The sequence below is a fragment of the Xenopus laevis genome, chromosome 6L (genome assembly GCF_017654675.1).
Source record: "Xenopus laevis strain J_2021 chromosome 6L, Xenopus_laevis_v10.1, whole genome shotgun sequence".
Classification (NCBI taxonomy): domain Eukaryota; kingdom Metazoa; phylum Chordata; class Amphibia; order Anura; family Pipidae; genus Xenopus; species Xenopus laevis.
Window position 1 is genome coordinate 30,148,831 of NC_054381.1, and position 12,129 is coordinate 30,160,959.

The 12,129-nt window shown below is 32.8% G+C and overlaps 1 protein-coding gene across 1 annotated transcript in view; it reads right to left on the reverse strand.

Annotated features, from left to right (window-relative positions):
- The window catches only part of LOC108718826 (zinc finger protein 804B), a 254,430-nt gene that overhangs the window by 27,481 nt on the left and 214,820 nt on the right, over positions 1 to 12,129 (reverse strand). The window contains exon 2 of the mRNA XM_018267302.2: positions 1,306 to 1,449. Within this exon, the coding sequence (XP_018122791.2) occupies positions 1,306 to 1,449 (144 nt within the window). The remainder of the gene's footprint in view (positions 1 to 1,305; positions 1,450 to 12,129) is intronic.

A 12,129-nucleotide genomic window follows, 5' to 3' on the forward strand; every position in this document is an offset into this window, starting at 1 on the left:
TCGAACACCCCTAGGCCATCTGCAGTCTGTCTGCTCCCCCCCCTCTCTAACCCAGGTGCTTATCCACATGTCCCATTCATTCCAACACTAATCACTCATCTCTCCCATTTAACCCACTCACACCCCATTCATTGTCCTCTTCCTCCCACATGAGCCACATTCCGCACTCACTCTCCTCGCCACATTCCTCGCTTTCCCACTTAAAGGGCATGTAAAGGCAAAAAAATAAAATCCCATTTTTACTTTCTTTAATGAAAAAGAAACCTATCTCCAATATACTTTAATTAAAAAATGTGTACTGTTTTTATAAGAAACCTAACTGTATGCAGTGAAATTCTCCCTTCATTTACTACTGTGGATAGGAATTGTCAGATGGTCCCTAACTGCTGAGCAGGGAAACAATCATACTTATGAACAGCAGGGGGAGCCCCCGCCTTACTTCCCAGCCATGCAGAACTCAAGCAGCTTTGTTTATGACAATCCCTAAGCAGCTCAGACCACATTGAGCATGTGCACAGTCTTAGTCTTGCAAAGATGTTTAACAAAGTTATAAGATGGTGACCCCCTGTAGCCAACTTTAAAAGCATAAATTATTTGTTTGATTAGGCTTGTGGTGCAGTAAGATCATGTTTATATTTAGTATACAAAATACAGCATTTCTAGCCTTATTCTATTTCAGACTTTACATGCCCTTTAATTCCCCTATCAGTCCAAATCGTCCCTTTTTTACCATTACTAGTGGTAGTTAATGATCCTCTAAGCACTGAGCCACTCCCTAGTCTGCCCCAACGGCCATAGCATTGACTTTGTTAATAAAAGCTATATTCAAGAGAGATAGGAGAGGGGAGAAATGTAGGCGTCTCCTCTCCCACCCACTACCGATTCAGAAGCATAATTTAGGGTGAGTCAGGAGATGACTGTGGTCTGATCCTTGCACCATAGCTTGTTAGATGAGAACTAATGGGCATGCTCTTGCTCCCCTTAGTGCTCTTATTTATCAGATTAATAATTTTATTTTTGGTGTTTGTTATATTTGGCTTATGTCTTTCTTATTTTTTTGGATAAAATGGAGTCTATGAGAGACAGCCTTTCCGTAATTCAGAGCTTTCTAAATAATGGGTTTTCGGATAACAGATCCCACACTTATATATCCTTTTTTAGTGATACTTTTACAATATTTTGTGGGTTTATTTATCAGATTTATAATTTTATTTTTTGTGTCTGTTATATTTGGCGTATTTCTCTTATTTTGCCTTATTTGCCACTTTGCTGACATCTGCAAAAAAGGAAATTCATTTATCTTACCTGTTTGTGCGCATGATCATATGAATTGATATGGTTATCAAATTCCTTGTGTTTGTGGTATTGCTTGTCGCACAATTCACAATAGAAATTGGCCTTCAGGTCTTCAAGAGCATTTGCTATGCTTTTACCCTTTTCTGCATAGCCCTGTAAAAGAAAATAGGCACAACGCATAAAGATTATGTTGAATGGTAGATGCACATATGATGCTACAGCAGTAAAGAGTTTGGTAACTACTGCACAGAGAATTTCACTATAAAGAAATGTTACACATAACAAACAGGGATATAAGGAACAAAAATCCCTAATGCATTACAGTATTAATAAAAATGTAAGAAGTTGGCTAAAGAAATAAGTTATTTCCCTGTACATTACATTTTGCATCTGTGCTGCAACAATTAAAAAAGTAGAAAGATTTTATTTTTCACTAAATCCAAAGAAGCTATTTTTGTTGTGTGTGTGTGTATGTATATACAGTATATATTTATATATATATATATATATATATATATATATATATATATATATATATATATATATATATATATATATATATATATATATATATATATATATATATATATATATATATATATATATACACACACACACTTTGGGGCCGATTCACTATGGGTCGAATATCGAGGGTTAATTAACCCTCGATATTCGACTAGGAATTAAAATCCTTCGACTTCAAATATCGAAATAGAAGGATTTAGCGCAGATAGTTCGATCGAACGATCAAAGGATAATTCCTTCGATCGAATAATAAAATCCTTCGATTCGAACGATTCGAAGGATTTTAATCCAACGATCGAAGGAATATCCTTTGATCAAAAAAAGTTAGCCAAGCCTATGGGGACCTTCCCCATAGGCTAACATTGACTTGAGTAGCTTTTAGATGGCGAACTAGGGGGTCAAAGTTTTTTTTAAAGAGACAGTACTTCGACTATCGAATGGTCGAATAGTCGAACGATTTTTACTTCGAATAGTTCGATTCTAAGTCATAGTCGTAGTCGAAGTTCGAAGAAGCCCATTCGATAGTCGAAGTAGCCCCAAAAAAACTTTGAAATTCGCAGTTTTTTACCTTCGAATCCTTCACACGAAGTTAGTGAATCGGCCCCTTTTTATTTGTTAATTTATTTACTGTACACTTTCAAAGATAGGCTCAGTTATATTGATAGCTGCAAGGTATTTTTGCCTTTCTAACATTCTGTTGAGCTTCACTGGGGTCATAAAAAATGATATCTTTATTACAGTAGCTAAAAAATACACCCTGTATGAAAAAGTACAAGGGATTTACTTTCCAATGAAGCAAACAAGTAAGCTAAAACTCCCATAGAAATAGTCAGTGGACAAAATTTCTACCATCAAAATAAGCCACACATTAGGGTTCATTTTTTTATCCACAGATCTAGAGGGCAACTTGCACATTTCTCCGCAACAAGTTGCATCTAAAACCACTTTCTTTAAAGGTACTTGAGTCCAAATGCGCTTTTTGCACTTCTGTATAGTGGTACTCAGCACCTCTCGGTTCATCCTGATTTCAGTTTCAAATTGGGTGCTGCTGCCCCTATTGAAAAATTTTTTGACGAACGTAATTTTTTTTTGGACACGCAACACCATACAAGTCTATGGGCATCATTTCCGCGGCAAACAAGTCGAAAAAATTCGCCCATCCATATATATCACATTTGTTTAAAAAGAGAAAAAAATTATTGCAAAGAGAAAAAAATGAATAACCAAGCTCCAATTCCAGTTCCTGTTTTTTTTTTTGCATAAAAAAGTATGTATTTGTTGGAGGGGGAGGATTAATTCATAAATCTATTCCATGCACTTCTGTCATTTTTGTCCAATTTATGTATTTTCAGTAGAATTCTGCAGCCAGATTTCTTTTCATGATTAAATAATTCCATCTGTCTGCAAGAATTTCTATGAGTAGATTCATTTGTATGCATCGCTGAAAATATATAAATATATATATACAAAAACTATTATTAAACTGGCTAATGCCTCAGAATTGTGCTTAGAGAAAATTTAAATATGCATGGCTTTAAAAATGATGTCACCTGCTAGATTTCGGACCTAAAAATGTCATAAATAAACCGGTACACAAAATCTGTTTAAAAATTGTGCACAGTGCCCTGTTTAATATTTTTAGGACAAATACTGTAAGTCCCTAAAATACTAAATAACAATTAATATGGCAGAATACAGAACTCAGCAAGTAGTTTAGTCAGCACGCTCCATGAATTCAGCTTTAGCCTTAATTTGGTGCAAGTCATCTAATGTCCACTTCACACTGTTCTCTTGAACCAGTATACTCACAGAAAGCACCAGCCACAGGGTTCTTTGGTTTAAAACGCCTTTATTGGAACATGGACTCTGACCCAGATATTTAGCAATGTTTCAGACCACCATGAGTATTTTATCAAGCTTGTTCCAGAGCCCATGTTCCAATAAAGGCATTTTTAAACCAAAGAATACTTTGGCTGATGCTGTCTGTGAGTATACTAGAATACAAAACTCAACATACACTCTATAAAGTCAATAGTTAATTTAGACAATTTTTGCAGTTTAGGAAAAGGATGAGTACATTTTTATTCATAAATTTTTTTAATTTTAAACACATAAATCTAGCACAAAAACAAAAATAACTGCTACAATAAGGAAAATTAAATTTTCATCTTTACCAAAAACTAGAGTAGTCAATGGACAAATATGACATTTATCTTCTTTATTAAATACTTGAGATAACGTTATATTGTGTTATATTTCCCGAATTATGTTAACAAAAGGCTGTTTCAATAATCCATGTAAGCTTGAATACAATGCATGATCATTTTTTTGTTTTACATATACATATACACGCCTCAGCTGGCAGAGCTAGATAAGATAAGGCCTTCAAACCATCCATCCTTATTTGATTATTTGAATATGAATCTTGCCCAAGCTGAATTAATTGTTTATGGTTAATAACATGAGAGCAAATAGTTGTTTGCCTCGTAGACTATGAAATATATTATCTTTTTAAGGATCGAAAAAAAAAATAATAAGATACACTTTTTTTGTACATCTGTTACTAAATTTTGTCTTGGTTGAAGGAAAATCCATGACCACTATAACCTTAGTGTGATGATGTTTTGACTGCAATAATACAAAGGCCTAAAAGTGTATGACAAGACAATAATTTCTAGTTTTATTTGCATCCTATATCTAGCTGCCATTATTTCACACTTTCATCTGCATCCTTAACAGAGGGAGAGCCACTACAATTAGGGGGTTATTTATCAAAGTCTGATGTTAACTCAACATTTTCTGCTACAAACTCCTTATTTATCATTCCATTTTACTTAAAATTTGCTTTGCGGGAAAAAAATCTGATTTTCTAGTTTTTTTTGGATTTTTCACTTTGAAACTCTTAAACTTTTTTGCCCGAAAAAACTTTGCACATCAAAAAATCATTGGGACTTCTCCCATTGACTTATATGCAACCTCAACAGGTCTGAGATGCCAGATTTTCTGATTCAGACTTTTCCATCCTCGGGTTTAATAAATTCTGAAACATCTTTGATTTTTTAAAAGTCTGATTTTATTTAAACAAATTACTAATTTTTCAGGGATTTTTGCATTCGGAGTTTAGTAAATAAACCCCTTAGAGTGCCGGATCAGTAACAAGAACAGCAGGAAATCATGCTCTGCAGAGCATTTTTATAATTTTAGTATATATTGGCCAAAAAATGTATGATAAAAAATGCATGTGAAATTCACTTTCTATAAGAATACATAAGAAATACCTTACTGTAAAGTATACAAATATCAAGGCTGTGATAACTGTATGCAGGAATTTTATCTCATTTTCTGAACTTCTGACCCTTACACCTGTGAATTATTTCAGACTGTGACCCTGAAAATACTACAGCTAGAAATATAGGGGTATTTGTGATTTAGGGCAAGGTTTATCAAACTTTGAATAGATTTTCTTAAGGAAATTTATTGAATAACCCCACTTTTCCTAGCAGAATGTTATAGTTCCTGTTATATTCCTGTTCATAAAATGTTATTCATGTTCCAATAGCAATTTTTGTGATAATTTTACTACCAAACAAATAAGCCTATACATCAGTTGGATGTTAGGCAAGTTAAAATTGTTGTTGTTTACCATGGCATACTAAAAGCAAAAACTTGCAAGCATGCACCAAACTGATCCATTCAACAGGGTGATTAAATGCTAGTTGAAAATCCAGGTGAATTGTGAAATCATTTGTTGGTTTGTGGACCCCTCAAACAAAAAGAAATCCTGCCTTCTAAAATTATTAGCTAAAAATACAATGTAATAAAAATATTTTGATGGCATTTGAAATTGGACCCTTACTTGTAATGCTATAAATAGTCCTATACAGAACAATGCTGTACAGGAATATTCATAAATATTATTTGTCCCTTATACAATTTTGTATAGTTTTTTTTATTCCTTAGTAGTTTCTGTGACTCCAAGTTTTATGAGAATATCTAAAACATTTGTGATTCTTATCATCTGTTTTCCAAATAATAAGCAAAATTGCTAAAACTAACATGGGACAAATTTGCACTATGTGCTTCATACTTGTTTAATAATATAAATTAAGCTTGCTTTTATTCAGCATTTTATTAAAGTCAGACATAAAAATGCTTCTATATATTAAAAGGAGGTTGTAAGGAGATTGTGATTTTATGCCACAATATAAAAATATATAACTCCATAATTAATTATTTATTTATTAATTATTTATTGCCTGATGAATTAAGAGTGATTTATATTTATAATATAAACAATAGATGTAAACTTCTTAGGACAGCTATGACATTAAGAGGGTTATTTACTAAAACTCAAATTAATCAAATTAACAAAAGTCAACCAAACTCCCTTCCACATTTAAGTCATTTCTCAAGAATATTTCTCAAAAAAAATATTGGAAAATTCAACGTCGCAACAAAATCAAGCAGCTATTTGTATTGTATGACTGATGCTCCAAAAACTTGAAAATTGTTGCTGCAAAAACTTGACTTTTTCAGATTATGACAAAGTCAAGATACAATTTAAGGGACATCTGCCATTGACTTTTACATTACCACGACAGGTTTCAGCGGGAGTATTTTTAGCAGCTTTGTGGTATAACAAATCTATAAAAATTAGAGGGGTTTTTTTTCAACAAAAAATTCGAATTTTCCCCTTTAAAACCTCAACCAGATAAATTTGAGGTTTAATAAATGGGCTCCAAAGTAAAGGTACAAGAGAAAGGAGAATGCACCAAAATAAAAGTGTTGAAATGAAATTATACTTTCATAAAAATGAAAAGGACAAAATGTTTTTTAAGCTACAGTAGATAGGGTTAATAAAAAAAAGTGATGGTGTGGGGAAGTATTAATAATAATAATTTTATACATTGAAGTTTCAAGTCCAGGAGTAAAAGCTTTGAATTCAAAGTCAGAAACTTGAGGAAAATGAGAACCCCTGTAACAAGTGGTTTCATAGGCAGATGATGTTACATTTCCAGTTTGCACCCTAGTTTCGTAGTTTATAACAAGCACAACCCTTAGATTAAAAAACTGGTGTACAAAGAAATATACTTTGCACGAATAAATGATTGGCTTTTATACTGAAAAAGTCTTTTCTTCAAGTCATAAGATTTCTCGCCCAAAGAAGTAGTATGAAAAGCCTCTTTTTTAGAAACCCAGTGACCATGCCTAGATTTCTGCCTTTAGGGCAGAGACACATGCTGGTATTTTGGAAAAATTAGTCGCCCAGCGACAAATTGCTTCAGCTTTCCGTAGTTGCCCTCCTCGAGAGGCAACTTTGGGTGACTTCGGAAAATGAAATGCTTCAAGTGCCATCCTATATTCTAGCTGGCGGGAAGGCAGTTCGGGGAGATTAGTCACCTGAAGAAGAAATAGCAGCAAGTGTCTCTGCACTTAGACAGCATGCGTTCTCTCATTGACATGATGTAGAGTAAATTATGCTATATTTTCTTATCCACAAAATACTTTTCAACATTAATTATCAAACAAAAGACAATATTTCTAGAATATTTCCTTCTAATTACAGAGTTTCATTCGAGTAACCTTATATAAAGACATTGTGTTCAGTTTAGATAAGGACACTGTATAATAAGACAATATTCCTAACAAAGGGATTTAAAGAATTGAAACATAAGTCTTCATACTAGAGATTATATGCTTTGTAGAATGAGAAAATTGTCATAACACAATTACTCAGTTTGTAAAGATATTAGTTTGAATGAATAGTCTCTATATGATTGTACAGTATATTTTAATATTTTTTAAATGTCTTGTTTATGCTTTAAATGACTTATATACTCCAAAACAGTTGTTTGCAAGAATTAAAGAAATTTATTTTTAAAAGTACCTTCCATAAATACATTAATTGCACATTTCCAATGTAGTTGCAATTGAAAGCATTGTTCTTTATGCCTTTTGTTCAATGACCATGAATCTTAAAACATGGGATCCATTATCTGATCTTGGGCTCCAAAGTAAAGGTACAAGAGAAAGGAGAATGCACCAAAATAAAAGTGTTGAAATGAAATTATACTTTCATAAAAATGAAAAGGACAAAATGTTTTTTAAGCTACAGTAGATAGGGTTAATAAAAAAAAGTGATGGTGTGGGGAAGTATTAATAATAATAATTTTATACATTGAAGTTTCAAGTCCAGGAGTAAAAGCTTTGAATTCAAAGTCAGAAACTTGAGGAAAATGAGAACCCCTGTAACAAGTGGTTTCATAGGCAGATGATGTTACATTTCCAGTTTGCACCCTAGTTTCGTAGTTTATAACAAGCACAACCCTTAGATTAAAAAACTGGTGTACAAAGAAATATACTTTGCACGAATAAATGATTGGCTTTTATACTGAAAAAGTCTTTTCTTCAAGTCATAAGATTTCTCGCCCAAAGAAGTAGTATGAAAAGCCTCTTTTTTAGAAACCCAGTGACCATGCCTAGATTTCTGCCTTTAGGGCAGAGACACATGCTGGTATTTTGGAAAAATTAGTCGCCCAGCGACAAATTGCTTCAGCTTTCCGTAGTTGCCCTCCTCGAGAGGCAACTTTGGGTGACTTCGGAAAATGAAATGCTTCAAGTGCCATCCTATATTCTAGCTGGCGGGAAGGCAGTTCGGGGAGATTAGTCACCTGAAGAAGAAATAGCAGCAAGTGTCTCTGCACTTAGACAGCATGCGTTCTCTCATTGACATGATGTAGAGTAAATTATGCTATATTTTCTTATCCACAAAATACTTTTCAACATTAATTATCAAACAAAAGACAATATTTCTAGAATATTTCCTTCTAATTACAGAGTTTCATTCGAGTAACCTTATATAAAGACATTGTGTTCAGTTTAGATAAGGACACTGTATAATAAGACAATATTCCTAACAAAGGGATTTAAAGAATTGAAACATAAGTCTTCATACTAGAGATTATATGCTTTGTAGAATGAGAAAATTGTCATAACACAATTACTCAGTTTGTAAAGATATTAGTTTGAATGAATAGTCTCTATATGATTGTACAGTATATTTTAATATTTTTTAAATGTCTTGTTTATGCTTTAAATGACTTATATACTCCAAAACAGTTGTTTGCAAGAATTAAAGAAATTTATTTTTAAAAGTACCTTCCATAAATACATTAATTGCACATTTCCAATGTAGTTGCAATTGAAAGCATTGTTCTTTATGCCTTTTGTTCAATGACCATGAATCTTAAAACAATTGTGTCTTAATAAGTTGATAAGGCAATGGCAGTAGTGATGAGAATATAAATAAACAAATGCTTTTAGAAGCAATTATAGTTATAAACAAGTTTCATTTAATTTCAAGTTTCATCTCATTTCAAATCATTTAAAAATTTAATCAATGCATCTTGTAAAATTGTTTAAATATAATTTTGTTTCATTACATAAACACAATTTATGGTGGTGGGCCCCCATATATTATATATTAGTGGGATCATATAAAATGGTGTAAAATGAGAGAAGCCTAAAATTAGGGAGTATAAAATTGAGGTTTCGCTGTAAAACTATACTAAAAATATTTTTGCCAGGATAAAAAATAAAAAAATAAATATATATATATATATATATATATATATATATATATATATATATATATATATATATATATATATATATATATATATATATATGGATGAGGAGGTATACTGGGGTACAGACCCTGGTCCATGAGTAGCATACAAAGTACTTCTGATTGCTACTTATCTGTACTTTTTCTACATACAGGTATGGGATCCATTATCTGATCTTGGGCTTGTATCACTTGAAAGATGCTTTTTATGTAGAACAGCATTCATTTTAACTGAAACTGCAATTCCAGCTTCATTAGCCCAAACTTTAATAACTTAGAATGATATTTCTTAATTAAAACCCCAAAAGGCTTGTCCACTGAAAATGGACTTTGAGTAAAAATACCCTGGTCTATTAAAAGCTGGTGGCAATCTAATTAAAATACTTATAGAATGTTGTCAGAAATAAAAAGTTTCAAATTAGTTTTCCTTGGAGCCCTGATACGAATATGTATTGGAATGGAAAAGAAGATATTTGTGACTTCAATTAGATCATAGCCTAGTATTATTTTGTTTTAAATTTACATTTATACATAAATATAATTGAAGCAGGTCCTTAAGTCATCCAAAAAGGGAGATGGTTGACATATTTTTTTTGGGATGCTATGAGTAGAAGGCTTCCCAATGGAGAACTTATTTTATTTATTGAATATATAGCAGTTACATTTTTGGGAGGAAGGGTAAGCTTCCCTATGCATCCCACAATGAAATGTTATTCTCCATGTAACACAGAAACATAGTCTTTGAAAAAAGATGCACACACATCAAATTCAACCACTTTGTCCAATTAAACACCACCTAAAAACTTATTAGGCCAGAAGATGTCAAAAACCCATTGAAACCATCAGAAAGAGTTAATTTCATTAACCCTGTGTATTTGGCATTCAATTTTTTCAACACAATTTAATATATTCACAACTTCACTCATAAACTTAAACTGATAATTAACAAGAGAGTGTGGAAAAACATATATCTGCTCTCATTTACATAAATTTTTCCATGTCATTTTAGTCAACTTCTTTTCTATCAACTGCCACCCCATCTCACACAATTTGTCAACCACACCTTTCACATATTTGTAACAGCTCAGGATTTAAAATGTTGATGTTGAAGACTCCCTGCCCCTTTCTCTATACTGTTAGGGGGGTATTTATCAAGGGTTGAATTTCGAGGGGTTAAACCCCTCGAAATTCGACCATCAAATTGAAATCCCTCGACTTCGAATATCGAAGTCGAGGTATTTTTATTGTATTCGTAGCGTAATCGAATGATTCGAACGATTTTTAGCAATCGATCGAAGGATTTCTATTCGAACAAAAAAATCTTAGAAAAGTGCTGTGGAAGGTCCCCATAGGCTAACATTGCACTTCGGTAGCTTTAATTTGGCGAAGTATGAAGTCAAAGTTTTTCTTAAAGAGACAGTACTTCGATTATCGAATGGTCGAACGATTTTTACTTTGAATCGTTTGAATCGAAGTCGAATATAGCCTATTCGATGGTCGAAGTACCCAAAAATTTAGTTCGAAAATCCGAACTTTTTGAAATTTGAACCATTCACTCGAGCTTAGTAGTCTGCCCCTTAGTGTCCCTCTTTAGGTTTGTTTGAGAGACATCATGAGATCTAAATCAACCAATCTAAATTAATGCAATTCAGGCAAAGAGGTCACCACAGAATGTCCTCTATGTGATTGAGTCAGATCACACAGGTGTTCATATATTTATGCTTTTATCATGTTTACCAATTCATGAATCATATTCCTTTTTCCTATTTTTAATATTAAAAATATATAGTAATGAAAAAGAAAAGTAAAAATGTAGGTTGATGTTTTGGTCCTACTAGGGACTTTTGCCTAAATACAGGCAATACTTTTTATCAGCCACATACGGTAAGACATATACGATACAACATAGACTTACATGCACATCTCGGAATGTCATTTACAGTACATTATAAAGTGTCCATGTAGACTGTTGTGGGAAAACCACCAGACAGTAAAATTAGAGAGTCAGCATGCACCGCTTTACAATTAGAGCAGCTTTGGACCCAAAACCAAAAAAGGAAACTTAAAAAACTGCTAAACAAAACATCTCCAAAAAAACGGTGGCAAAACATTGGCTTTTAGCCAAAACACCCAGCTTCCTCCTTTAAATGTATGCCCATTGATTGCATTTCAGGTTTAACACGAGGAAGGAATGTAGATATAGATTTTTTTGTGTGCTTTGACTAGGGAATAGTCCAAATTTGATTCGAAAAATGTGAAAATTCGAATATCGAAATTTATCATGTACCATCACTTTAAAAATTCGACTTCGGCCATTCGCCATCTAAAACCTGCCGAATTGCTGTTTTAGCCTATGGGGGATCGCCAAGAACCTATTTGGAGTCAATTGGTGGACTTTGAAAAATCAAAGGTTTTTTTGGGAAAAACTTTGAATAGAATTCGATCGAATGTGCTATTCCTTCAATTCGTACTATTCCAATTCAGCCGAATACAGTCCTATTCGATCTAAAACGGACCTATTTGACCAAAAAAAAACTTCAAATTAATTTCGGTTGGTCTTTTTGAATTCGAAATTCGAAATTCAACCCTTGATAAATATGCCCCTAAATGTACACTAGGATGACGACAGTCAGATATGTAAACACTTTTAATTATATTAACAGCATTAACTTTATTACATG